General features: G+C 58.6%; 2 protein-coding genes across 10 annotated transcripts in view; one reads left to right on the forward strand and one right to left on the reverse strand.

Moving 5' to 3' along the window:
* The window catches only part of ARHGEF18 (Rho/Rac guanine nucleotide exchange factor 18), a 90,278-nt gene extending 75,403 nt beyond the window's left edge, over positions 1-14,875 (forward strand). For all 8 annotated transcript variants that reach the window (XM_070622789.1, XM_070622786.1, XM_070622788.1 and 5 more), the window contains 12 exons: positions 1,647-1,723; positions 3,159-3,337; positions 4,191-4,282; positions 7,100-7,279; positions 8,419-8,556; positions 8,963-9,087; positions 9,688-9,744; positions 9,836-9,883; positions 9,997-10,467; positions 11,168-11,498; positions 12,564-12,686; positions 12,768-14,875. In XM_070622789.1, coding sequence (XP_070478890.1) covers positions 1,647-1,723; positions 3,159-3,337; positions 4,191-4,282; positions 7,100-7,279; positions 8,419-8,556; positions 8,963-9,087; positions 9,688-9,744; positions 9,836-9,883; positions 9,997-10,467; positions 11,168-11,498; positions 12,564-12,686; positions 12,768-12,928 — 1,982 coding nt within the window. In that variant the 3' untranslated portion in view covers positions 12,929-14,875. The remainder of the gene's footprint in view (positions 1-1,646; positions 1,724-3,158; positions 3,338-4,190; positions 4,283-7,099; positions 7,280-8,418; positions 8,557-8,962; positions 9,088-9,687; positions 9,745-9,835; positions 9,884-9,996; positions 10,468-11,167; positions 11,499-12,563; positions 12,687-12,767) is intronic.
* A 2,208-nt stretch (positions 14,876-17,083) lies between these two features.
* Positions 17,084-27,879, reverse strand: PEX11G (peroxisomal biogenesis factor 11 gamma). Of its 2 annotated transcripts, none has more exons than XM_070622794.1 (8): positions 27,783-27,879; positions 25,617-25,836; positions 25,408-25,489; positions 24,952-25,200; positions 23,135-23,304; positions 21,089-22,497; positions 18,274-18,336; positions 17,084-17,734 (listed from the first exon to the last, which is right to left on the reverse strand). In XM_070622794.1, exons 6-8 carry the CDS (start codon positions 21,538-21,540, stop codon positions 17,503-17,505), a joined length of 747 nt encoding a protein of 248 aa, XP_070478895.1. In that variant the 5' UTR covers positions 21,541-22,497; positions 23,135-23,304; positions 24,952-25,200; positions 25,408-25,489; positions 25,617-25,836; positions 27,783-27,879; the 3' UTR covers positions 17,084-17,502. The 2 variants fall into 2 exon arrangements, with proteins under 2 accessions (XP_070478895.1, XP_070478894.1); XM_070622793.1 differs by having other exon boundaries at positions 21,089-21,267; positions 23,116-23,304; positions 27,783-27,864.
* Between the last annotated feature and the right edge of the window lie 45 nt (positions 27,880-27,924).

Genomic DNA, 27,924 nt, shown 5'->3' on the forward strand with positions numbered 1-27,924 from the left:
CGCCATCTTGGAGGGGTGAGTACCTCTTGGATTGGTGGCTGCCATCTTGGAGGGGTGAGTACCTCTTGGGCTGGTGGCCGCCATCTTGGAGGGGTGAGTACCTCTTGGATTGGTGGCCGCCATCTTGGAGGGGTGAGTACCTCTTGGATTGGTGGCCGCCATCTTGGAGGGGTGAGTACCTCTTGGATTGGTGGCCGCCACCTTGGAGGGGTGAGTACCTCTTGGACTGGTGGCTGCCATCTTGGAGGGGTGAGTACCTCTTGGATTGGTGGCCGCCATCTTGGAGGGGTGAGTACCTCTTGGATTGGTGGCTGCCCACTGACGCAGAGCTACTGCAGCCTGGCTGCTTCGTGGCTGAAGGGAGGTGACATACTGAGTCAGCCTGATCACAGGCAGCCAGGAGTGTACAAGAATGAGGTAGTGGCCCCAGCACCCTCTGTCTCGATCTTTGAGATGGGGTAGAACACACCAGGAAGGCTGCTAGATGAAGAGGGCACACTGAGTCGTTGACTTCTGAACAGAAACCCAAGGCATCATGACACCCCAGATTTGGCTGAGCTCCCAGGGTTCCAAGCAGGCGGTAATGGGCCCGCCTGCAGTGGGCCAACCGCTGAAGCCCCCAGTGTGGGTAGAAAACACCACCTGGACTGCTACCTCCGTGTCCCCAGGCATCCCACTCACTGCTCAGGTGTCCTCCAAGCCCCACTTCCCAGATCCACGCTTCCTGTCCATTTCATGAGCTCTGGAAAAATCCTAACCTGTCCAGAGGCATCAGAGTCTTTAAAGACCTTGAGGGGACTGCTTGAGGTAGCCCAACGACAGGATGCGTTTGTTAGTCATTAGAGCGGCGAGCATCCGGCAGATGCAGTTTAGCATCCTCCGTGTGCCGGGCCCGGAAGTGGGTGGTGGGAGGCCCCTACCCTTGTGGGGCTGCAGTCAGCAGACAGAGAGAGGGAAACAAGCACACAGAAAAATAGTGAAAAGCACAGTCAGTGCTTTAGAGGAAGCCAGCAGGCCGCCATGAGAGGGCATTACACAAAGGTGGCCTGTCCGGTTGACACAGGGGTGTCTGAAGAAGCTGCCAAGAAGGTTGTTGTGACACGAGTGCTCCTCTGGGATACGCGGTTCAGGCTCTGCACCTGCAAAAGCTGTGCCGTGCGGGTGGCCTGGAGATGTTCCTACAGGGTCCAGGCACCCACCTGCTGCCACCCGGAAGCTCAGGGGCACGAGGGGACGGGAGTGTGTCGCCTCAGTAGGAGGTAGGGTGCCAGCTTCCGGTGGCTCAGGTCCCGGGTGACCTGGCAATGGGGAGCACAGAGGGGTGAGTTCACGTTTGAGAAATCACAGCGAGAGAATGTCAACGACCAGACCCAGCAGGCGCAGTGACAACAGGGGAGGGTCGGGGCCCAGGGGCCTGGCAGCGGAGCGGGAGGTGCCAAAGGGACCTTTAAGACGAGACTCCGGCCACGGGAAGGGTGAGGTGGAAAGAAACCCTCAGGCTCCTGCAGACTTGTCGTGACGCCCAGCTGACAGTGACCGGGGCTCCTTCCCATGGCGCGGAAGCCACCTTGGGGTCCATGTCTGCCCGGCAGGACCACATGGCCGTGTCGCCCTCTATGACATTTCCTTCTGTGCTCTCTCTTTAGATGTCCTGGCCGTCCTGTTGACTGACGTGCTTCTGCTGCTACAAGAGAAGGATCAGAAATACGTCTTTGCGTCTGTGGTGTGTATCCTGTCTTCACACAAAGTGTGGCTCTGCAGTGGCCCTTGCAGAAGGCGGCCGAGTGGAGGGGGCGGCCGGGGGGCTACCTCAGTGACAGGACAGGGGAGGAGCACAGAGCCAGGTGGCCAGAAAAGCACGTCCCTAAATCACCCCATTGTCCTGGGCCCTCCCAGGGGCCGGAAGGTTCCAGCAAGGCAGGGGTAGAATTTTCCAAGAATGGGGTCCTGCCTCGTTGCCTGACAAGGTCCCAGGGGCTCGTGCTCACATGCCCTCCAGTTTCCGCCTCTCTCTGCATTTCCGTGGCTCTTCCTCTCCCAGCGCTCAGGTTCTCAGGGGCCCCCGCATCCTTGCCAGGGGAACCCCACCTTCCCTCCTTCCGACTGGCTCATTATTAGGACCCGAACTCAAGCAGCCACTGCTCTGTGAGCTGTGTCCCTGTTGACCCCACAGCACGCTGGTCCCAGCACAGCCTTGTCATGGGAGCTAAGCCTGCCGTTGGCAGGGTCGGTTTCTCCTGAGGCCTCTCTCCTCCGGGTGTAGACGGCTGTCTCCTCCCTGTTTCCTCACATGGTCCCCCTTCTGGGTGCGTCTCTGTCCTAGTCTCATAGGGACACGAGTCACACTGGATTAGGGCCCACCCTAATGACCTCATTTTACCTTAATCACCTCTTTAAAGGCCCCCTCTCCGGATACACTCACATTCTGAGGTGCGACGGTTTAGAGTTTCAACATACAGATTAGGGGGGACACAAATCATCCCATAACCACCAGTGAAAAATGTGCATTTTACTGCCCTATCAGAGCATAAGCTCTTGTGGGATACACAGCAGACTGGGCATACTGGTTGGCTCTGCGTCTTTGGGGCCCAGGATCGGAGGAAGGTTTGTTTGTCGTTTATACTACCTACGTTTGTATCCTTTGAATTTTGCACAGAGACCACGAGTGACTGATTACAAAACACTTTTTTTTTGAGGCAGACTGGCCCTGAGCTAACATCTGTCACCAATCCTCCTCTTTTTGCTGAGGAAGACTGGCCCTGAGCTAACATCCGTGCCCATCTTCCTCTACTTTATGTGTAGGACACCTGCCACAGTGTGGCTTTCTAAGTGGTACCTAGGTCCACACCTGGGACCCGAACCGGTGAACCCCGGGCCTCCAAAGCGGGACGTGCAAACTTAACCACTGTGCCACTGGGCTGGCCCCTAAAAGAGATTTTTTAAGCATGTTAAACAGACACTTTAAAAAGATACGAGGATATTGTTGCCATAGTGTCTTTTTTCCCCAGATGGCAAAATATTTCTGCCTTTAATTGTTTGATAATAAGTGGGGTACGTGGCTTTCCTCCTCGCCCCCCTCCCCTCGGAGTGGCGATTCCACGGATGTCGTCGGGTTCCGTAGGGTAAAAGGTGACCCCCACCGCCTTCCGCCCATGCAGGACTCGAAGCGCCCTGTCATCTCACTACAAAAACTCATTGTGAGGGAAGTGGCCAACGAGGAGAAGGCCATGTTTCTGATCAGCGCCTCCCTGCGAGGGCCCGAGATGTATGAGATTTACACCAGCTCCAAGGAGGAGAGGAACGCCTGGATGGCCCACATCCGAAGGGCTGTGGAGAGGTGAGACGGGGCTCCTCTGTGTTCCCTCCGCCGACGGCTCTGCCCTTGGCTTTGACGGCTGGCAAATCAGCTGTGACTTTGAAGTGCCGGAGAGAGGGCCACAGGTCGTGGGCAGACAGGAGACCTGTTTTCGTCTTCCTCATTCCACCTGTGGCTGTCTCCATCTCCCCATCTAAAAGGGACAGAGGCACCATTCCGGCTCCTTCCACAACGCCTAGAAAGGCCCAGGAGTTTCTGGCTGGAGGATTTGGGGCCAGGCAGCTCTAACCCTCCATATTGCTGGGACACTCACCTGACATGCTGGGCTCTCCCCCGCCCCCAGTCTGCGGCCAGACCTGTTGGAGCAGGTCGTGACATCGTTTCCTTCCTCCTCGGGCCGAGGGACCCCTCAGGACCCCAGCCTTGTGCCCCTATGCAATGCCTGGCTGCTGGTCCCCACAGTAAACAGGGGAAGTGGCCCACTCCCCACGTCCAGCCAGCCAGCTCTCCCTCTCTTGATGCCTGGAAGCTTCCCTGCTCAGAGCTCCCTTGATGCTCAGCTTCGGCTCTGACGGGCTTGCAGCCTCCCGCACCTGGCAGGTCCCCAGGAAAGGAGCTGGCCCCAGTCTTCTCCACCTCGTCATGGCCAGGCGTTTAAAACTTGTGCCCAGTTACGTCCCAACACTTTGAGACTGGATAAAAGCCACGGCTATCTTTTCCCCCCTTTTTTTTTCCTCACACCATTAACAAGCTAAATCGGTCACAAACTCAGAGATGCGCTTAGCGGCCACTTCTGCAGATGAGCCTCAGCGCCCGTTTCAGAAGCCGGCCAGCCCGTGAGGCATGCTCGTCCATCTGTCCCCTCTCCCTGCAGCTGTCCGGACGAGGAGGAGGGGCCCTTCAGCGAGGCCGAAGAGGAGAGAAAGATGATGGAGGCCCGAGCTATGAGGCTGAGGGACTTCCAAGGTAAGAGGGAGTCCACAGACATGTCCCCATGTGGTGACGTGGCCCGGCAGGGCCCTCCTTAGGCAGCAGGCCCTGGGCCCACCAGCGGCATTTCTCTTCTGCCCCCTCGGGATTGGCCATGGAGCGAGTCACCGCCCAAGCAAGCACAAGTTTTGGTTGGACTGTCTGTGTCTTGCTGGCTGTTTGCGACACAGCTTTGTCATGGGGTAGTGATCTTCCAGAGGGCGTGTGGGAAAGCGGGGGCGCTCAGGACCCCTGAGCCCCTTCCACACATGATTGTTTTGCCTCACACGCTGGCTCCTCCCTCGGTCCTTGTTCAGAGAGGAGCTTGCCGTGGGTGTCCCAGGTCACGTACAAAAGAACCCCACGGGAGCCCTACTGCAGTAGCACTGGGCTCCTGCAGCCTCCTCCTAGAGCCAGGCACATCCAGACCAGCCCTGGCTTTGTGACCAGGGCCATCAGCTCCCTCCACCCTGTTTTAATTTTTTTTAACTACATTCTTCAGATATAATTCACATACCATACAATTTATGCATTTAAGTGTACCCTGCAGTGGCTTTTAGTATATGTCACAAGGTGGTGCAGCTGTCACCACAGTCAACTTTAGGCCATTTTCATCACTCCAAAAAGAAACCTCAGGGGCCAGCCTGGGTGGCATCGTGGTTAAGTTTGTGCACTCTGCTTCAGCACGCTGGGGTTCAGAGGTTCAGATCCTGGGTGTGGACCTACACACTGCTCATCAAGCCATGCTGTGGCAGTGTCCCACATACAAAATAGAGGAAGGTTGGCACAGATGTTAGGTAGGGACAATCTTCCTCAAGCAAAAAGAGCAAGATTGGCAACAGATGTTAGCTCAGGGCCAATCTTCCTCACCAAAAAAAAAAAAAAGAAGAAGAAACCCCATCCGCCTTAGCAGTCATTCCCGTTCCTTCCTCCCCGTAGCCCCTGGTAACCTCTAATCTCCTGTCTGTCTCTATGAGTTTGCCTGTTCTAGATGCTTCGTATCAATGGAGTCATGCAATATTTGTTCTTCTGTGTCGGGCTTATTTCACTGAGCATGATGTTTTCAAGGTTCATTCATGCTGTAGCGTGTGTCAGAATCCCCTTCTTTTTTACACTGAACACCGCTCCTTTGCATGGATGGACCACATTGTGCTTATGCAGTGCCCTCCCCAGTTTTAACAGATTCCTGTAAGATTTCAGTGAGGTCATTGCCAAGAACGAGGCCTACTGCTTTGTGGTCTCAATCAACTTCCCTTTTTCCCTCTCACTCACTGCAATATTTATTTTTAACTTAGGTAACATCTAAGCAAGAACTACATAAAATTAGGTAGTATATACTTTATCTCTTTGTGGGGAGAAGTATATATTTGAGGGTATTAATAAAAAGTGTCCAAAAAAGGGGGGAGGAAATCCCTTTGGGCCTTAGAAACCTAATCCTAACATAATTTTCATTTCATCCCATTCTAAGTCTTTTTGTTTGTTTTTGTTTTTTGGGTTTTTTTGGTTTTCGAGGAAGATTAGCCCTGAGCTAACTTCTGCCACCAATCCTCCTCTTTTTGCTGAGGAAGCCTGGCCCTGAGCTAACATCTGTGCCCATCTTCCTCTACTTTATATGTGGGACCCCTACCACAGCACAGCTTGATACGTGGTGTGTAGGTCCACGTCCTGGATCCGAACTGGCGAACCCAAGGCTGCCAAAGCAGAATGTGTGAACTTAGCTGCTGCGCCACTGGGCTGGCCCCTCTAAAGCTTTATTTTTGCTGAATAGTAATAAAATATATGCCTTGCATAGACGCATCTCCATGGATGCCACAGAGTCATACAATAATATCTATCCATCACTCATTCCTGACAAGATTCTTAGTGAGTTAGAAATTCAAAGATATTTTCTTTATCAAGATATTCTTCCCAGGGGGCTGGCCCCGTGGCCGAGTGGTTAAGTCCGCGTGCTCTGCTTTCGTGGCCCAGGGTTTTGCCGGTTCAAATCCTGGGCGCAGACATGGCACTGCTCATCAGGCCATGCTGAGGGGGGCATCCCACATGCCACAACTAGAAGGACCCACAACTAAAAACATACAACTATGTCCCAGGGGACTTTGGGAAGAAACAGGAAAAATAAAATCTTTAAAAAAAAAAAAAAGATATTCTTTCCTATCTTGGATCAAAAGCCAATCACCCCCTTAACACTGGAAGTCAGGGCCACTCTCATCACAGTCAGGAGCCAGGCAGAGCCACCCACTGTCACCATAATTATCTTCATCCTGGAAGTTCCAGCCAGGGTAATGAGGCAGGAAACAGAAGTAAGATATCCTGATAGGAAAGGAGGTGACAGAATGATTTTTTACATGTGACATGATTATTTGCCTGTAAAGTCCAGTAGAATCAACTGGGAAATGATTGGAACTGGTAAGAGCTCAATAATTTAGGTGAACGTGATGTATATATAGTGGCAACTACCAATGAGAAAGTCTAATAAATTAAGTTGCGGTCACAGTAGCAAAAAAATGGTATAAAAGCTGGAGACTTGTAAGAAGGATTTAAAGGAAGAAAACTTTGACCCAAATGCGTGGAGGAAGATTTTGAGATGTTTTATCAGGCTCTCAGTTTGTCCCAAACTAATAAATCAGCCTGTCATGGTCCTCACACACACCCTGCTGTGTTTGCTTTTTCCGACTGGGGCAATGAGCAGAAGACGGGGCCACGCCCTCGGGATAGGGTGTGGGGCAGGGAGGGTCCCCTGCAAGGCACCTTTCCACGGCTCCTGGGGAAGCTGTCCCAGAGAAGGCGGGCCACCACCTCCACGCCACTTTGCAGAGCGACTGAACCAGAAGGACCAGCAGATCGCCCAGAGCCTCAGCGAGAAGCGGCAGATCTACCTGGAGATGGCCGAGCTGAGTGGACTCGACGACTTGGCCCACTCGCGACTCTTCCGAGGAGGGGACCCCGCCGAGAACCTGCAGGGGGAGCTGATTCTCAAGTCGGCCGTGAGCGAGAGTAAGTAGCCGCAGGGCTCTGCTGGGCAGCCGTGTGCCCAGGAGCAGCGCTGACCCCACCAGCACCTGCTAGAGCCAGAAGGTCCTTAGACACCATCAGGTGCAGGCTTAAAACACCTTCTCTCACGGCCAGCAGACACTCCTGGGTGCGTGCTACGTGTGACGCACCGTGCTGGGCCCTGGGGATCTGAAGTTGACTGAGATGAGGTCCCCACACTCAAGAGGTCCCTCCTGTTTCTGATAAGTGGGTCACTGATGATATCCTCAGAAAACGCACACGTGCCCATGTGGTGGGTCATTTCAGAGGGCTCCTGGGCCCGGAACCCCACATCTAGCAGGAAGAGGCTTCTGAGCAGGAGCAGCCACCGGAGGGCGCTGGCCCCTAAGCAGCCTGCCCTCTCCGCGTGCGCCCTGCCACCGGCTGGCGTCGCAGAGCAGTCAGGGTCCTTGCTGGAGCCCCTGGCAGCTTCCAACGAGCTGCTGAGCCCACGCTGGCCAGGGCACGTGGTAGGCAAGGTGGCCAGTGCTTATTCAGTCTGCTCTTTCAAGAGCAAAAAGACAGACACAGCCCCTGCCCTCCAGAACTTTCCTTCAGAGTGAAGAGAACAGAGACCAGAGTGGGGTCCTGCGTAGACTCTCCTCCTGTTCAGTCTTGGTCCCTCCGGCTGTGCCGGTCTTCTCCTTCCTCCCATTTCTCCAGAGGCTGTTATTCTCGGCCCCCTGAGGACCCTCTCGTATCCTGTACCTTGGTCTGGAATGTTCTCCCTACCTCCTCACCTGGCCAAAGCTTGCTTGTCCTGGAGTACTTTGTGTGGCCAGTCCGGCCCCTGACCTTTTGTGTAACCGTTGTCACAAAAGCAGTGGCCACATCGAGTTCCCTCGTAGGCCTAGAGCATCCCTGACCCAGGATGCCCAGGCCCCCGGAGCGCCTCTCCCACGTGGCTGCCCCGTGGCCCGGCCTCTCCTTTAGACACCGACTGGCACATCCCAGTGGCAGTACCTAAAGTTGGGGTGCACAGAATCGCATCCAGCGATGGAGAGGGGGTGACAAACTCCCTGTGAGCTCCGCGGCCCCCTGCACTCTGATGCCCACAGCCTGGTTCCACAGGGGAACTCAGCTCCTCTCGTCTCCTTCCACAGTCGAGGACATCCAGAGCCTGATCTGCAGGCAGCTGGGCAGCACCAACGGCCAGGCGGAAGACGGAGGCAGCTCCACGGCCCTGCCCCGCAGGGCAGAGACCTTTGGGGGCTATGACAGCACGAGCAGCCCCGGCAAGAGTGAGTGGTGGCACTTGTCACCCTGGGGCTGGGGCTTCTCGGGGCCCCAGGGAAGGTCTTCAGCCGCAGGAGGCTGTGCAGTTTCTGGAACATTCCCTTCCCACAGCATCCTTGGCAAAGCCCAGGCGTTTGCTGTTTGGCATCTCTGCTACTGCTGCCCCTCAACTGTCTATAAACTCTCCATGATTGGGGTTCTGGAACCTTCCAGGTGTTGTCAGTCGTGTCCTAACAGCAGCACCCAGACCAGCCCTCCTGTTCCCACCGGTCTCTGTGCCACAAATGCTGCCATTTCGGCACAGGTCCGAGGGCAGGACCCCGGCCACGATGTCCTACCCTGGCTGGGGCGCGGGTTCCAGACTCCCACGGGACCCACAGCATCCTAACACACCTGGTGTGGGGTTTTCAGGTGGCAGTTTTAGGAAGAAAGTCTGCAGCAATGACCCCAGCCTCCAAGACTGGCAGGGCCCTGTAAGCAACCCGGACTCGAAGCTCGGCGACACCCCGGGGGCCTCCGAGGAAGCCCCGCAGGCGGTACGTTGCTTCCATGGGGTGTTGCTCAGTTCGGTACACAGGCGGCGCGTGTCCTTTTCATCATTGTTCACGGGTGCGCACAGCCTGTGTTTGGCTTGCCTGGTGTCGCCATCTTCATGGCGAACAGCCACACGTGCCGCTCTGCTTCTCAGTGAATAATAGTAACACCTCAGCCCCAGTGAACGTGCGGGCCATCTCCCGGCCCCGGGAATGGCGGGAGGCAGGGAAGCGGGCGGGCTCAGGGCAGTAGCCATGGCCCCCTCAACAGGTGAGAAAAACCGTATGGGGACCACGAGCTTTCAGTCCGCACAGGTGTCCTCACGCCCACGGACGCTGAAGCAGGGCCAGCGTGCGGTCTCAGAGTCTCAGGCTGGCTGCCTCTGGCCAGCTGTGAGGCCTGGGCTCCCCCCGGCCGGCACACAAGCTTCACCTCTGAGCGCTCTGGACAGGCTCATCTAACCAAGCCTCCCACACCTGGGCCCATGACAGCCGCCCTTCCACCTCGCTGGGGCCACCTGTGCCCCATTCTTGTCAATAATAAGCGAGTCCAGCTCGAGTTGGATTGGCCCTGAGAAGCTCCTCGTGCTGCTGTCTCTGCAGGTGGAGGCCCCAGGCCCAGAGTCCAGCCCCCGTGTGCCCACCGTCCTGGAGTCGGAGGTAGGTGCCTAGCTCCTGCATCTCCCCGGGGCCGGTGTGCACACTCATACAGCTCGGTGCAGAGCCAGCATCTCTCTCCCTGTCTCCACAGCTTGTCCAGAGGATCCAGACGCTGTCCCAGCTGCTCCTCAGCCTCCAGGTACAGGGGCTTCTGGGAGAGAGTGACACACTGCACCTGCCTTTTTCCTGGGGAAGGGCACACTCTTCCTGAAATCGGCCTGGAGCCCGGCCCTCACCGGTCCCTCCCCGCAGGCGGTCATCGCCCAGCAGGACAGCTACGTGGAGATGCAGAGGGCCACCATCCAGGAGCGCGAGAAGCAGTTGCGGCTGCAGTCGACGCGCGGGAACCTGCTGCTGGAGCAGGAGAGGCAGCGCAACTTCGAGAAGCAGCGGGAGGAGCTGGCGGGCGTGCAGAAGCTGCAGGGCCAGCTGCGGCTGGAGCAGCAGCGCTGGGAGCGCCAGCGGGAGCGCCAGCGGCAGGAGCTGGACCTGGCCTCAGCCCGGCTGCAGCAGCGCGAGGGCGAGGCGCAGAGGCTGCAGGAGCGGCTGGGCCAGGAGCGCGCCGAGCTGGAGCGCCAGCGGCAGGCCTACCAGCAGGACCTGGAGCGGCTCCGCGAGGCACAGCGCGCCGTGGAGCGTGAGCGCGAGCGCCTGGAGCTGCTGCGGAGGCTCAAGAAGCAGCACACGGTGCCCGGGGCGCTGCCGCCCGAGGCGCTGGCAGAGGTGAGTGTGCGCGTGCAAGAGTGAGTGTGAGTGGGCTAGAGCAAGAGTGTGAGCGTGCTAGGGTGTGTGCGTGTGTACTGCATGGACATGTGAGCTTGCTAGTGTGAGTGCACCTGTATGTGTGTGGATGAGTATGAGCGTGCTGGTGTAAGAGCAAGCGTATGTTACATGCGTGGATGTGCAAGTGTGGGGCTAGTGCGTGCATATTGCATGGACGTGAGTGTGCTAATGTAAGGGCAAGTGTGAGTATGTTACATGCATGGATGTGTGTGAGTGCAATAGTGTATGAGTGCATTGCATGAACGTGTGTGTGCTAGTGTATGCGTGTGAGTGGGCTAGTGTGAGCATACTAGTGTAAGAGTGTGAGCGTGCTGGTGTGTGTGTATGTGCACGGACGTGTGTGTGTGTGAGTTGTGTGCATATGAATGTCAATATTCGTGTAAACATGTATGAGAATGTGGGCATGTGAGAGTGTGCCCGTGGGTGTGCACATGTGTGGGGCTGTGCAAGCACGTATGTCTGTCTGTGTTTGGGGGCCAGGCGATGAATGGCGGCTCTGGCAGGCCTAGAACCGGGCGCAGGGCAGCGAGCCTGGCTGGGTGCTGTGCAAATCTGAAGGGGGCGGCTCCTTGTCTAGGCTCCCCGGGGGGCTGGCAGCAGGAACAAAGGCATTGGGATGTGTCTTTTGTCTCTCTTGCAGGCCCAGCCGCCAAGCCACTCTGCCAGCTTCGACGGGGAAGGGCTGGAAGGGCCCGCGGGCCTGTCCAAAGCGCCAGGGCCCCGGGTGAGCGTGCTGCTGTCGGGCGGCCCCGAGTACCCCGAGCGCTCGGAGGTGGCCCGCCGGGACAGCGCCCCGACCGAGAGCCGCCCGGCCAAGAGCGACGTGCCCATCCAGCTGCTCAGCGCCACCAACCAGATCCAGAGGCAGACGGCCGTGCAGCAGCAGATCCCCACCAAGCTGGCCGCCTCCACCAAGGGCAGCAAGGACAAGGGCGGCAAGAGCAGGGGCTCCCAGCGCTGGGAGAGCTCAGGTGAGCCAGGCACGCGGGGCGGTGCCATGAGGGGGCGGGGTGGGGTCCGGGAGGGGGCGGGGCCAAGGGCGGGCAGGGTGGGGCCAAGAGGGGGCGGGACAGGGCCCGGGACTTGGCTCGCTGGGCGAGCCGGTTGGAGCCAGGCTTCCCCCTATCCTCTCCGCATAATACAGGAGATGGGTGACCTCTGCTGCCTGCCCGACCCCTCTTCTCAGATTGGGGGAGTCCAGTTGTGGGCTATTTGTGAAACCAAAGCGGCTCCTTGCGGGCACAGAAAAATGGGACCCCAGGGCCATCCTCCTATGGGGGGCCAGGAGGAAACCAGAAGGCACGGCTGGCTATGTGGCTGAGGCCACGCCCCCCACAACTCCGCCAACACACAAACAGAGGTCTTTCATCGCAAGAAGCGAAACTGACATGACAGACCCACCTCGGTCCTCACCCTGGGCCGCAGGCAAGGGAGCGTCTTGGCAATTCAGAAAGAAGGGGCCTTGGAGACCTTTTCGGATGTGGTCACGAGAGATAAGAAGTCCAAGAGCCCTGGTCAGTTAGGGACAGTGTGGTGACCGAGGCTAACCCTCCCCACCGAGCCCCTGCCAGGGGCAGGTCCTGGTGCCGGGGACTCTACCCCATGTCTTAGTTCCACGGCGGGGACACTGAGATCCTCGCCTCGGAGCCCCCTGCAGCAAGCGGCCCCCAGTACACAAAACCCCGGGGCTCCCTCAGGCCCTGCGAGCCTGCAGGCCCCGGCGGGGGGCCCTCCCAGGGGCGTTCCTGAGAAGCAGGGCCTGTGTCCCAGGACCTCTGGGGCTCTGGGGTCTCAGCCCCCGTCCAGAGGCCGAATTACTCTGGAGCCCTCTATGGTCGGGTAGGAGCTGCTCTGTTTTTGCATTTGTGGCTCAATACCCGAGTGGGGTCTGTCCCTGAGAAGGGGTGCTGGGGGCCTTTCCTGGCTGCCTGTGGGAAGGACCAAGGAGTGGGGGAGGCCCCTGGCTGAGGTGTGGGGCCGCTTGTGTGCCTGGAGCGAGGCCGAGCGCCCCCACACTGCGCCTTTTCCCTCTTCAGGCTCATTCGATCTCAAGCAGCAGCCGCTTCTCAACAAGCTCATGGGCAAGGACGAGAGCGCGTCTCGGAGCCGCCGCTCACTCAGTCCCGTCCTCAGCAGCCACAGCCCTGTGCCCTCCCCAGGTGAGCCCAGCCCCCCGGGGAAGCAGGCCGCGCGCCCAGTGCCCAGCAGCTGCTGACCACCACAACCCCCTCTCTCTGCAGATCCTGGCTTCCCGACCCCGAGCCCGGCCCCATCGGATGCCCCCACCGAATGCTTCTCCTTCAAGGCCGGGGGGGCATCCGTGCCCCCGTCCCCGTCGCCACTGCCCACCACACCACTCGACAAGGAAGAAGCCAGCAAGGAAGATGTCATCTTCTTCTAGGGGGCTGTGGCTCAAGGTGCAGGCCCCTCCCTGTCCTGCCCACCCTCCGCGCTCTCTGGGGAACCACCCAGCTGTCCCCCTCCCGATCCTGAGCAAGCCACCGCCACCCCCCGCCCAGCTGGGGGCAGGGCAGGGCAGGGCCAGCGGCAGCCTGTGGTCTCAAGGCTCTTTCCGTAGGTTTAGCACTGGTGCCTGGGTACTTTTCTAAACCTGTTTTTTTAATACAGAAAGGCAAGTTTTTAATCGAAGGTTGACCAGAGCTAAGCCCAGGAGCGGTTTTACGTCATACCCCCCATTGGGGTAGGGAGAGGTCGACTCCCAGCTGTTTTCCCAAGGTAGTGACAAACGGTGGTGGTTCCGCAAGAAGACTCATGACAAGCCAGATTCTGGTCAGATGAGTTGCTGGCTGGGCTCCATGGCCACTAGGAGACGCTGGAGCGTGTCATGAGAGCACCCAAGGGGCCGGGGGTGTCGCTGTGTCTGTCGGCAGAATCAACTTCCAAAGCAGAGACTGCGTGGGTGCGCGGGGAACCTCGAGGCTGGGACAGGGCCACGGGGCAGGGCGGCTGGAGAGGATGGCCGATGGCGCACTCTAGGCGGGTTCTGTGGGTTTGGAAGCGCCTCCTGAAAGGGGCTGACCACAACTCATTTTAACTTGGCAGGTTTTTAAAACCTGCCGTTGTCAAACTCGGTGCTTTCTCGAGGGCACCAGCCGTTCTCCAGGGCTCCGCCTGTCCAGGAGGTCGAATCACGAGGGTCCCGGCCCCAGCAGAGGGTCCTCAGCCCCGGAGAGATGGGCTGGCGTTCATGGGGCTGCCGGGAGGAAGCCCCCAGGGCAGGTGTCCCTCACTGATGGGCAGAGGCTGGTGCGACATGAAGCAGAGGAGTGGGGCCGCATGTCCAGGCGGATGAGGGTGAAACGCAGGAGGGGTCCTCCATGGCCTGGGGCCTTGAGTGGGCAGAGGGCCACCTCACGGGCGCCTCAGGTCCAGCGAGCTGTCATAGCGTATAGTCAACTTCCCCTGGCCGGGGGCGAAGGCCGCGTGGCTGTAGATGTTGGCAGTGGGGTTGGATGTCCAGGAGCAGTCCAGAGGTGGCAGCTGCTTCAGATCCACATTCCAGCTCTGGCCCCACTCAAGCCTGGGTGCTGGGGTGGGGAAGCGAGAACATTTCAGCCTCTCTCTGCTGCCCCCCCCGGGGCCCGAACCCAGCATCTCCCTAAGCGTTGGCGGGAGGACTGGCTCTTGTGCTGACCAGGAGCAGGGGCACTACGGGGTTGAGGTGACAGCCAGTCGGTGACAGGGAACTGAAAGCAGCCGTCGGGAACCTCTCCCGAGCACCTCTCGCTCCCCTCCCCCACCCTGTCGACTGCCCACGGGGCCTGCAGCCTCAGAGAGGAGCAAGAAGCCACCTCCCTCGTCCTGTGACCCCCTCAGCTCCCCTGTGCCATGTCTAGAATCAGTGTTTTGCGTTTTGTCCTGAGAAGCCGCAGAGCACTTTAGAAGTTGACTCCGGTTCCTGTCCTGTTGTGAAGGCGACGTTCCCGGGCCCTCGTACTGGGTGGTGTCACCGCCGCGCGCCCCTGTGCGCATGCTCTGGTCTGACCCTCCGCGCCGCCGTGGTTCCTGGGACCATAAGACGTTCAAGGAGTTCCCACCCACGCGGTGGGGATCGGTGCTCCTTGCCATGCGGCCGGGCCTGTCTCAGCCGGGTGGCGGCGTTGGTCCATCTCTCACCAGTATGCTGAGGTCACTCCCGGGTGGAGCCCGATTTTACTTGTAAAGTTGGTGGTCAGCAGACGTTCTGGTCTCTGTGGGATCTGTGCACGTCTTCGTCCATCGTGACCGTGATCTTAGTCCACGCGACAATTATTTTTACAATGATGCATTTCCTCACCGCGGGATAGAACTTAAGACCCGATTCTAGCAATAAAAGTGTCTCAGATGAGCTGCGAGTGGCCGTTCTCTGGGGTTTTGTCAAACTTTGGTGCTGGAGTGGTGGGTTCTGGTGGGGCCCCCTTGGAGCCTCTGCTGGAATGGGACCTTGGGGAGGCCCAGGCCCAGGGCCCCCCAGCTCCCCTCGACAGCGCCTGCCTGGAGCCAGGAGAGCCAGGGAGGGACCAGGGCCTGCCTGACACCAGGCTGTCCCATCCTGTCCGTCCAGGGTGGGCCCAGGTCGCCATAGGGACCCCCACAGCTGCTGTCATCTCTCCTACTGGGTACAGGCATCAGGCCTGTGGGAGGGTGACCACACTGCTCCCCCTGCCCCGTGGCTGGGGTGGGGAAGCAGGGAGGTGGGGACACCTCCCGGCCAAGTGACAGTTCCCCCACCCCACCCTGGCTGGGACCAGCTGCCTGCACGCCAGGCCTGTGGTGAGTGATCGGGTCTGAGGAGACCACACAGAGGGGCCCGGGCCGAGGACTCTGCTCTCGTTCCCACTAAGGAAGCCCCAGTTGATGGTCACCTTCCAAGCCAGGCAGTGGCAGTGCCAGTGGCTGCAGTGGCCCCCAGGAGAAGCAGCCACCAGACAAGGCTGAGGTTCGGGGAATGCCACCGAGTCCCCCCTGGCCTGGCTGGGTCCCCTCTGTGGTCCCGGGATGTCAGCGTCCTCGACAAGGAGCTGTTGCCCCACCGTGAGGCCCTGCCAGCTTCTAGGCTGTCCCCAGGACCCATCAGCCTCCCTGCTCCCTGACGGCCGGGTTTGCCACAGATGCGCGTCCTGCTTAAGGCTTGGAAAACCCGTTTAGGCCCTGTCCCCAGGAATTGGCCTGCTTCACTCCATCCTGAAGAGGCTGAGCTGCCGGCCCAGGGAAGGGCACCAGGTAGGCGGTGTGGCCGCGCGGCAGGCAGGGCCCACTCCTTGGTGGCCTGGGGTTGGGCAGCTGTGTCCCCAGTGCTGGCAGCTGGCTGTGCCCAGGCCCACAGGGACGCAGCCTGTTGGGGTACCAGGGACCTGTCGTGTTGCACATCCAGGTGTCCACATGACTGCCCCACAAATGCGCTGCTCCAGGTGCTTTCCAGGTGTTAACTCACTGAGGCTACAGACAGGCAGACAGCTGCTGCTGAGCCCAGCCTAATGTCGCTGGAGCCCCTGGGCACTGGGACTGGGGCCTCTGTGAAGGGCTGAGGCAAGTTCACCCCGGCTTTGCAAGAGGGAAAATGGAGATTGACCCAGCCTGGCCCCTCCCCTAGCCCGGAGGGCCCACCCATGAGCCCCAGGCAGAGGGAGCCCCCACAGATGGACCAGCCAGGGCGCTCCGGCCAGGAGCCACGCAGGGTCTCCTCTGCATGCCGCGTTGCCCCGAGCGGCCTTCCATTCCAGCTGCTTCCGGCCGCAGACGTTCCTTGTAAAAGAACACGCGGCGGATAGCACATGAGGCTCCAGGGACTGCAGCTGCCCACTGTGCTCGGTTTTCCCAGCGCCTGCGAGACGGAACGGAGAGCGTGACTCCCTCCGCCTTCCCCCGGCACTCAGAGGTGGAGGGTCTGAGGACACATCAAGAGCAAGGGGCGAGCGTGGGCCGGCCACCATCTACCGACGCTTCCCCGAGGCCACACACACACACGTCCTCTCAAACATCAGACTGAGAAACAAACACGTCGCATCCCGCCATGTTCTCCTTGAGGTGGGAGACGGGGCCACCAGCATCTTCAGGACCAGTGTGCATGGCCCGGGCCCAGCTGGGAGCCGGCGAAATGCTCAGACTGGCCCTAGATGGACAACGGGGGCCCTGGGTTCAAGCTGTGGCTGAGGGTGAGGTGGTTCAGCCACGACAAGCACCCCAAGGTGCCCAGGAGGAGGACGTGACATGGTGTGGTCTAGTGGCAGTCAGCATGGTGGCCCCTGTGCCCAAGACTGAGAGGAAGAAGAGCTGCCCCCGTAGCAGAAGCGGGCTGCACCTGCAGAGTCAGAGGACCCGCTCGGCCAAGGACGTTCCAGAAGGCAGGCCGCCAGGAAGGTGTGCTGTCCCACTGCAGCTCCGTCCCACGAGAAGCTGAACCCAGGCACGCCGCCATGCCCAGAGGTGGCACCTGCACACCCTCCCTAAAATAGGCCCAGGGACGCTGCCGGGGGAGAGGGCGTGTGCGTGAGCGGGCCTATGGATGGGAGGGCCCGGGAGCTGCGGAGTTTCGGAATAATTTCTCACACCTGGGCCCGGCACCAGCACCACAGTATTTAATTGATTCTCACTTTCCTAAGGCCCCACTTGGCGCAGGGGATCCTGGCCGCCCTGCCGGCTTTAACTGGAATGCAGGACACCGGCCGATGGACCCGGGAGCCAGGCTCTGCTGAGGCCCGAGGTGGCCCTCTCCTCTGCATGGGAGTCCCGGGCTGTCCTGCTCCAGCCCTGAGAGAAGCCTCACTCACAGAGGCCGGCCTGGGAGGAAAGGGCCTGGCCCCCGGGGCCTGGGGGACCTCGCCCCGGCTGCTCCGTACCTTCTCCGGGACGCATCTTCCACCCCTGGCCCTGATTTGCTCAATTAGAGAGCCAGCCCTTGCCCAGGTGATTTCTGCTTTGTGGAAAGGGGCCCCCACCGGGGTTCGGCTGCATCCACGAGCTCCCCGGGCTGTGTCAGGGGGTGGTGTCAGCCGGGCCACTGGCCCGGACTGCCTGGTACACGCTGAGGAGGGAGGAGACGGTGCCCAGGAGGCCCACCAGCCACGGGGGGAAGCGGCCGGCCCACAGGATGCCCGGGGGCAGCCAGTGCACGGCGTTGGCCAGGTCGGCCAGGTTGCTCAGGAGAGTCAGCACCTCAGACTGGACCTGAGCCTCCAGGGCCCTCTGCTTGCTCTGGGGCAGCCGGCTGTGGGGACAAAGAGACGCTCAGGGTGGGCCCGTGCGTGCCACACCCACCCACACCGGGAGGTGAGGAGTGACCACAGACCCTGCTTGTGGGGAGCACACTCACAGGGACTGAGCCCCTGTCCCCCCGCAGAGAGGGAGCCCACAGCGTGCAGAGGGCACAGACCAGCGTGGAGGGTGTCCAGCCACACCTCGGTCGTCTGGAACCCTGGAGTGGGGCTGGGCGGGGGCAGGGTCCCAGCACAGCTCCACCTCGCCTTCTTTCCCAGCGTGAGACAGTGACAGTGACCATGGCCCTCAGGAAGCCGGCTCCCTCGCCCATCATCCCCTGCAGGGGCGCAGCCGTGAAGGCCAGCCCTGGAGTCCTGGCTCTGCCGCTCCCTGCCCACAGGGCCTCAAGCAAGCCTCAGTGTCCCCGTCTGCACCACCCACCTGGCAGCACGGGGCCCGCACGGGGTGGGGCTGATAACTGGTGGCCGCTCTGAGCACCCCCCAGCTGGGGAACCGCGGGGGCCCGAGACTGCAGCAGGGGCGTCGTACCTGGCGCAGGGCACCGTGGGGCCCCTCAGCCTCTGTCTCAGCTTCAGGACCATCCACAGGGACCTGCAACACCAGAGAGGATGGGAGGACACCCCGCCGGAGGGCGAGAGAAGCAGGGGGGCGCTCAGCGCTTAGCTCCCCACCGCCAGCCCCAGGGGAAGCCCTGCCGCCTGCCACCGCGGCCACAGGCTCCCTGTAAAGTTGGCTGAGCGCTCCCCGGAGCTCCAGACCGGGCCGGGCCTCAGAAGCTCCAGAAGACTCATCCATATGACAGATGCCCACCTGCCCGGGGGGGCTGCACCAGATTCACGAGCATCTAGCACCTCTGGCGTGGCCAGCCACGCTCTGGCCCCGCTTCTGCAAACTACTGGCCCAGGGCCACGGTCCAAAGAAACATCCGCCACGTGGGGTGTTTACGACCCAGCCGGGAGGCCGCCCCTCCGTAGATGAGGACACTGAGCCTGGCCCACAGCTGGCCTGGCCTGAGGAAGCTGCTCCCCAACCTGCGCTTTGGCTGGCTCGCCAGGTGAATGTGGTCCGCATGGGCACCCTGTCTGTCCCACCCCTCAACACACACACACACCCTGGACGCTGGCCGGCCCTGCCTGAAGAGAAAGTGGACAACCCTCTGGTGTCTGCAGACTGAGGAAGCGGCCACCAGGCGAGCAGCTTCTAGTGGTCCTCGGGAACCCTGCGTGCTGCCCACCCAGGCTGCGCCACCTGGCCTTGCAGCCTGCAGCCCCGGCCGTGGGGCGTGCCGGGGTGGGAATGTGCCCAGCCCGGCCCGTTTGAGGGCTGAGCTCAGCCAGACGTCCCAGCTGGGAGCTCCAGGGCCTGGTCACATCTGTGCAGCCACCGTGCAGCCATCCAGGTGACACGTCCCCAGGGAGGATGGGACACAGGGCAGCACCTGGAGTGAGGCAAGTGGATTTGCCTCAGAGCCACCTGGGGGATGAGGGCGAAATGATGATGCCTGGCCCCCCAGACGCTGGTAACTGGACCCTCTGGGTGCCTGGCCCAGGCACCTGCATTTCAGCAGCCTGCCAGGTGATGCTCGGCACCCTGGGGTCTTCGGGACACCTGGTCATGTGTCCCAATGATGGGGAGCACACACCAAACGCTCCCCAGCCCCCACACCCCAATCACACCAAATATAGAGATGACGGAAAAGCCACCTGCTCTAACAATGAGGGACGCATAGAGCACGCAGGATCTCCAGGGCAGTGGAACTGCTGTGGATGACACTGCAGTGTGGATCCAGGTCATGACACATTTGTCTAAACCCACGGAATCTGCCACACAGAGTGAACCCGCACGTCAACTATGGACTCGGGGTGACAATGATGTGACCATGTTGGCTCATCGATGGTAACAAAGCTCCCACTCTGGTGCCATGTTGATCATGCGGGGGCCGTGCCTGTGTGGGGGATTATGGGAACGCTCTTGACTTCCAGCTCAATTTTGCTGCGAACCTAAAATGGCTGTAAAAAATAAAGTCTATTTGAAAAAAGATTCATGGAACCAAGGCCGCCCCATGGTCACAAGGCACTCGGAGGAGAGGCCGCAGCCCAGCCAGGCGTCGGCCGGAGCCCCGAGCACACGGGAAGCTCCTCGAGGGAGCTTAGATCAAGAAGGAGCTGCATCCGTGAGACAAGATCAGAGACGAGGGAGCATCAAAGGCCGGGAATAATCGCCGGTCTAGAGAGTGGGGGTCTCTGGGTCAGACTGTGGGTGACTTGAATCTTCCACTTTGGGGTTTGTTCATTTTCCAGACCATCTACCATAAGCGTATAATTAGGGCATCTGTAATGGGGGACGGGGAGGGGACAAGGCCTACTGAATGTCAGTGTCCGGCAACAAGTGACAGCAGACATGAGCACTGCCCATGCCACGCCACTCCCCAGGTCAGGGGCCGCCCTGCCATCAGTTCAGGGATCCGAAAGACCTTTGCCGCCGTGAAACGGAGACACGCCTGTGCTTTCTGAGCAGGGCCTCTGAAAAAACCCACTCTGCAAACGTGCAGAGACGGAAATGTTTGGGAGGAAACCATTATTTTAAAGTTATGGAAACCTTACTGGTTTCGGAAACATGGAGCCAGTCAGGAAACTCCTGGCTGGTTCATCTGGGGGACGTTTGCCCATCACAGCGCATGCAGGGACCCAGGTAAAGGCAGCCATACCAGCCACCTCTGTCCAGGCCCCGGAGTTTCTTCTGCTGGGGTCTGCTGTGTACCATATAGCCCCAAAGATGTCCACATCCTCATCCCCAGGACCTGTGAGTGTGTTCCTTTATGTGGCAAAAAGGACTCGGCAGATGGGGTTAAGTTAAGGAGCTACAGAGAGGAGATTATTCAGGTGGGCCCAATGTCATCACATCCCATAAGAGGGAGGCAGGAGGGTCGGAGTCACAGAAGATGTGACAACGGAAGTAGAGGCTGGAGTGACTTGCTCCGAAGCCGGAGGAGGGGCCCACGTGCCAAGGCATGCAGGGCCTCTGGAAGCCAGAAAAGTCCAGGAGCGGATTCTCCCAGAGCCTCCAGAAGGACCACAGCCCTGCAGACGCCCTGGTTTTAGCCCAGGGAGGCCCGTTTTGGACTTCTGACCTCCGGAACTGTAAGATAATCCATTTGTGTTGTTTAAAGCCACCGAATGTGTGGCAATTTGTTATAGCAGCCAAGGGACAAAAACAGAGGGGTGGCGACGAGAGGAGGAAAAGCAGAAGAGGCAAAGAGCCCACTCGTCTAGCCTGTCTGCCATCCGCCCGGGGATCTCGGGTGCCCGCTTCCAGCCTGCTGGCGGACAGCGACGCCACCTACCTGGCAATCCCCAGGAGCAGGGAGAGGCCCCAGAAGGCTGTGCTCAGTGTCCACCACCGGGCAGAGTCCACGCGGAGGATCTTGGCGTCGGCGGCCCAGGCGACGTGCTCGCACGGGTAGTAGAGCTGGTCGGCCAGGTTGCCCAGGACAGACACGCAGCGGACAAAGATGTCTTCCTCCTGCAGGACCAGCAGGGAGAGCGGGATGGGCCTAGGATGAGACCTACCCAGTGCCCACCTTAGGGGCCCAGGCCGTGCAGGGTGGCAGTCACAGGGCAACGTCCAGGCCCGCAGGCTGGCCCAGGGCTGGCCCCGGCAGGAGAAAGGCCTGATTCTGCTTCTCAGCCGTGTAAGCATCGCTGCCCAGTGGAGCAGCAGGCGCAACTCAACTGCACGGTGGACTCCCGGAGGAGCTTGGTTCACGGTCAGCCCCCAGCCCCAGGGCCTTTGCATTGCAGATTTTAAGTTCCCAGATGACTCCTGCTTAGGACAACTTGGGACGCCCTGCGTCTGAGCCTTCCTCCCCTGCAGGCTTCCAGTTCCCGTGCACGGGTCTCCAGGCAGGGCTCTGGGGCGCGGGGCAGGCAGAGCGGGGTGGGGCAGGAACACCGGGCTGCGAGCCGGCGCTGCGCTGCTCGTGGGTCACCATCACCGCAAACGGGCAAAACGAGGCGCGTGGGGTCAGCGGCCACCCGCCTGGGCTCACACAGGGACGGGCCTCAGGCGCTCAAGTTGCAGAACCCATGCCTTCCAACCCTGAGTCCTGAACCACGGCTGCACCCAGCCAGGCAGAGCCAGCTGAGGCCGCGGAAGCCGCGTCCCCGGAGCTGCATTCCAGGCCCCGCCCACTCGAGGCCCCGCCCCCAGAGGCCCCGCCCCCCGGAGGCCACACCCCTGCCTGGGGACTCGGCATTCTTCGCAGAGGACAGCTGGCGGTGGGAGTCTTCTGGAGATGCAGCGGAAGTGGGCCCTAATCAAAGGGGAGGGTGACGAGATGGGTGTCAAACTAGAGGAACACTCAAGATTTGGGATGATCAGGCCATGGGTGCTGGGGGCGGAATGGGGGCGTATCTGAGCATTGAGTGGCTCAGACAGGAGCCCCCTGGGAGGGCAGGGGGAAAGGGCAGGGCAGCCCAGGGCGGGGCATGACTCAGCCTGGTGGGCCCAGGGCGGCTTCTCAGACTGTCCCCTGGGAAATGTCCTCTGGGGGAGGGCCAAGATCGCCCCCAGGTGAGGACCACTGCTCCAGATCGACCGGCATTCACGTGGAATAACGCAGGACTGTTGTAACCGCAGAACGTTATAAATAATCTGCATGTCCACCAAGAGGGGATCAGTTAAATAAATCAGCATCCGGCTATACAGCAGAGAACTCTGTGGCCATAAAGAAGGAAGGAGCTCCAAGCTGTACTGTTAAGTGAAAAAAGCAAGAGGCCGAAGGTGTAAACGGCACGCAACTATTTATGTAAACAATGTGTATTTGCCTGAGCGGGTACAGGACATCTTAGGCGGAAACCCAAGAAGCTGACAACAGTGGCTGCCTCAGAGGAGGGAAACAGGGGGCTGGGGATCAGGAAGGAGAGAGACTTTTAATTATATAGTCTTTTAGAATGTGCAAATATATTAGCTATTTTTTTTAATTTTAAATTAAAATGAGGGCTGGCCGTGTGGCCGAGCGGTTAAGTTCGTGCGCTCTGCTTTGGCGGCCCAGGGTTTCGCTGGTTCCGATCCTGGGCTCGGACATGGCACCGCTCATCAGGCCACGCTGAGGCGGCATCCCACATGCCACAACTAGAAGGACCCACAATTAAGAATATACAACTATGTACTGGGGGGCTTTCGAGAGAAAAAGGAAAAATCACATCTTTCAAAAAAAAATTAAAATGACATCCGATCATCTCAAAAAAAGAAAGTAAAATTTAAAAAATAATAATAAACTGCCCCACACAGTTGCCTGTAGACAAGTCCACAAGACGCCAGCTTGCCAGGGTCTGCACCCCCTCCCCACAGCCCCACGCACCCCGTTACCTCTGCCCCCAGGCCGTACTGTTTAGTGTAGACAAACATGGCCGCGTCATCGAAGAGTCGAAGGACAGTCCTGCAGTGGCTGAGCTGGGAGGACAGCGCCAGCAGGCGCGTCCCCACTTCTGACCTGGCCCGACATTGTTGCACCAGGACCCCGCCGACCAGCTGGCAGCAGTACCCCAGCGTTCGGATCTGTGGGAAACCAGAAGCAGTGAGCATCGCCCGCTCCTGGACTGAGCTGGGTCACCCCTGACCCGGCCGGGGGCCCCGAGGGACTGAATAGGCCAAAGACGGTCCATCAGGAAACTTCCACTAAAAGCTGAGAGTTTAAGAAGAAACTTGGAGGTGGGACAAACGGAGAAGCCTGACGTCATCATCCAAAAGGCACTGTGGAGGGTTTAATGGAGTGCTGGCTCATGTCACTGAGGGGCACAGTATTTGGAGGCAGATATGATATGATGGGGACAAGAAAATGAAACCAGGGGCCAGCCCGGTGGCGCAGTGGTTAAGTGTGCACGCTCCGCTTCAGAGACCCTGGGTTCGCCGGTTCGGATCCCGGGTGCGGACATGGCACCTCTTGGCAAGCCATTCTGGGGCAGGCGTCCCACATATAAAGTAGAGGAAGACGGGCACTGATGTCAGCTCAGGGCCAGTCTTCCTGAGCAAAAAGAGGAGGATTGGCAGCAGATGTTAGCTCAGGGCTAATCTTCCTCAAAAAAAAAAAAAGAAAAGAAAAGAAACTGAAACCACCATTTCCCACCTCCTGGATCCTCCTTTTCCCAGCTGGCAAGAGGACCAGGCGGAAATGTATATTTGCATCCACCTGGCTGGGCCAAAGTCCGTGCCTGGGCTGAGGGGTGGGGAGGTGATCGGGCCTCAGCCCAGTGACAAAGGACAAATTTCCCCGAATTACTGTAGTGACCAGGAACCCACTCCATGGGTAATATGGGACACTGTGACCTGGGTCAGCTTCACCGCCCTTATATCTTTATTTTATCTGCTTTTCAGAAATTGCCTTTTCCTGTTGTTTTATATATTACTTTCACTTGTCATTCCTTTTCAGCCCATTTGTAATGGGAAAACGCTGCAATTTAAATGTCCAACTTGGGGGGGGAGGGTTTGTCAAAACCTAAGTGCCCAGTTGTAGGGGATTTGGTGGGAACCTCATTGCCCAGCCACCAGTACATTCTCTGTACAACCTAAATGCCTGCCTGCATAAGAGACTAGTTGGGATAAGCCGAGAGTCCGACCTCAGAAGCCTGGATGGAACAACCTAAATGCCCAGCCAGAGGGGATGTGGTCAGAACCTAAACATCCAGCCATAGGGGAAGCCCTGCGACATCCTAAATGCCCATATGAGATTGTTCAGGAAAACCCAGGGACCAGCTGCAGCGGGCTAGTCAGATCCTAAATGTCCAAACATGGATTTAGTTGGCATGTAAATGTCCAGCCAGGCTGAACTGGCCGAAACAACCTAAATGCCCAACTATAGGGGATGTGGTCGGAACTTAAACGGCCAACCACGGGGGGAGCCCTGCAACATCCTAAATCCTCCTATGACATTGTTTGGGACAACCCAGGGACCAGCTGCAGTGGTCTGGTCGGATCCCAAAGGTCCAGACGTGAGGATTTGGTTGGTAACGTAAACATCCAGCCACGATGGGCGGGCAGGAATAACCTGAATGTCCACCGCCAGGGGACAGGGCTGGGGCCCAGCTCAGACGCGGCCTCTGCGAGGCGGGGATCCTGAGCGTCCCCGCCCCCTCTCGGGCCTCAGTTTCCCCGTCTCCGAGCTCTGGCCCAACGCGGACCTCCAGCCGCGCTCCGCCCCAGCCTCACCAGGCGGTCCCGACCCCTGTACGACTCCAGCGCCGACGCCAGGCCGCTCAGCGCCGCCATGGCAACTCCGTCGTGACGTCACCGCGACGTCGGCGCGCCGCGCGGGGGGCGGGGCGCGAGGCCACGCCCCTCTGGGCCGTTCTGCGCAGGCGCGGCCGCGACCCTTTGTCCCTGAACCAGCCCTTTGTCTGTTGCAGAGAGAGCACGGCTTGCAGACGATGCCCCTCCGAGCTCACGGATAGAATCGTTCTAGAAGAATAGAGAAAAATCCGGTGACGGAGTTGCTCCCGAGAGAGGCAGTGGGTGGCTGGGAAGAAGAGATTAAATTGTTCATCTTTGTACCATCTTGTAGCTTCCCCCCTCTCCAGTTATATTGAGATATAATTGACATACGTCACTATGAGTTTCGAGTGTGCAGCATCAAGGTTTGACTTGCATACGCTGTGAAATGATTACCTCAATAAGTTTAGTCGCCATCCATCAACTCCTCTCATATAATTGCGTAGCTTTCGAATTTTGTGCAATATGCGTTTCCTATCTGGTCAAAAAGTCAAATAAAATTTTTCAAAACGTTAACATGACCCGTTTCCTTTTTTTTTTTAATTGAGGTAAAATTCACACAGCACAAAATTCACCGTTTTAAAATGTACCGTTCAGGGGCCGACCTGGTAGCGCAGCGGTTAAGCGTGCACGTTCCACTTCTCGGTGGCCCGGGGATCGCCGGTTCGGATCCCGGGTGTGGACGTGGCACCCCTTGGCAAGCCATGCTGTGGTAGGCATCCCACGTGTAAAGTAGAAGAAGGTGGGCACGGATGTGAGCTCAGGGCCAGTCCTCCTCAGCAAAAAGAGGAGGATTGGCAGCAGATGTTAGCTCGGCTAATCTTCCTCAAAAAAAAATAAATAAAATGTACCATTCAGTGGCATTTAGTACATTCACATCTTGTACAAACATCACCCCTGTCTAGCTTCAAAACATTTTTATGCCCTTCCAAGGACACCTGCCACCCTTTTAAGCGCTCATTCTATTCCTCCGTGCCCCAACCCCTGTCAACCACCATCCACTTTCAGTCTCTATGGCTTTACCTATTCTGGCTATTTCCTGTAAAATTGTATAATATGGGATCATTTATATCTAGCGCTCTCACTGAGCGTGATTTTGAAGTCATCCGTGTTGCAGCGTGCGTCAGAACTTCATTCCTTTCATGCCTGAAGAATCTTCCACAGCACGCACAGACCACATTTTTAGTTTATTCATCCGTTGATGGACATTTGGGTCGTTTCCACCTTTTGGCTATTGTGCATAATTCTGCTAGGACCGTGCTGTCCAGGTACTTGTTGGAATCCCTACTTTCAATTTTTTCAGGGAAATACCCACAAGTGGAATTGCTTTGACTTTTTGAGAAACTCCCATACTATTTTCCGCAACAGTTGCACCATTTTATATTTGTTCCTAGTAGCAATGCACAAGAGTTCTAGCATCTCCATATTCTGGCCAACACTTGCTGTTTTCCTTTTTTTTTTTTTTTAAATTGTGGCCGTCCTACTGGGTGTGAACTGGGATCTCACTGTCGTTCTGTTTTGCCTTTCCCTAAGGACTAATGATGTTGACCAATGGTGTTTTGCAAAATATTTCCTCTTGATTTCGACTCCTATTACTCTTCCTGCCTCACTCTCTGTTCCAGCCCCATTGCCTTGCTCCTGTTCCTTGAAGTTGCATCACCTTCTGCCTCAGGACCTTTGCACTTGCTGTTCCCTCTGCCCCGAATGCTCTCTCTCTGGTTACCAGCGTGGCTCCCTCCTCACCTTTTCCTCATGTTGACTCGAATAGCATCTCCTCATGGGACCTCCCTGTCACAGCCTCCTGGGCACTTCTGCTCACATTTCCTGCTGCCTTATTTTTCTCCTTAGCTTGTAACTCTATCTAACACAACTGTATATTTGCTTCTTTATCTAGTTGTCTGGTTATTTGTCTCTCCCCAACCGAACGTGAACTCCACCAGGGCAGAAATTCTGATCTGTCTTGGTCGCAGCTCTATACACACAGCCTGACCCAGAATAGGCGCTCCCTAAGTGTCGTCGCCTGCGGGCCTCAGCTCCCTGTCCAAAGCTGTCTGCTCGTGCTCCATCCACACTGTCCTGGGAGACCTTATCCACTCCCGCGACTTCCCTAGCCACCTCTTTGCTGGCCTCTCCCTCACCCCTCTCCAATCCTGACCAGTCTCGAGCTCCCCCTGCCCCCCGCCCCCCCCCCCCCCGCACACTTCCCGTTTGTCCCACCTGCCCCCTCACACTCAGGAAGTCCCAGACTGACCTTGGCACCATTCCGGAACGTTTGGCTCTCTTGTGTCTCCATCTCAGGGCTGCCCTGCCCATCACAGAGCCACCCAGCCACACACCTGAACATCGCGCTCACCTCTTTGCCCCCTGCACACACGCACACCCCCTTCCACTTCCCAACAGTCACCAAAACGCCCCTCGAGTCCATCCCAGCCCCCTCCACGGGCAGCCCCCACTCTCTCTCATCTGGACCCCCAGCCCCGGCCGCCCCAGGCCTGCCTCCCCACAGCATCCCAAGAGACTCTTTAAGCCCCACATCCGACCACAGCCCTTCTTGCTCTAGACTTGGATGCAGGGGTCTGTGTGCCCCCACCCCCCAACTGGGGACACTGTTCTGCAGCAGAAAAAATCTCAGCGAAGCTGAAAGCCTGCAGAGGGCAGGGGGCCTCTGGCTTCAGAGGCTGCTACTGCGTGAGAAGCCGGATCCCTTCTCTTGAGCCTGTGCTGCTCCCGCCAGCCTTGTAACAGCACAGTGCATTTCTCTGAGCACCTACTCTGTTCCAGGCACCCAGATACAGCAGGGGGCTTTGCAGACGCTGGCCAGGCCTCCCAGCATCCCCCGGCGGCGTCCGCTTGGGGCTGAGCTTGACCTTTGAGAAAGAGACAGGAGCTGGTCTGGGTTCACAGCTGGCCTCG

This window comes from Equus przewalskii, chromosome 6 (genome assembly GCF_037783145.1).
Source record: "Equus przewalskii isolate Varuska chromosome 6, EquPr2, whole genome shotgun sequence".
NCBI lineage: Eukaryota > Metazoa > Chordata > Mammalia > Perissodactyla > Equidae > Equus > Equus przewalskii.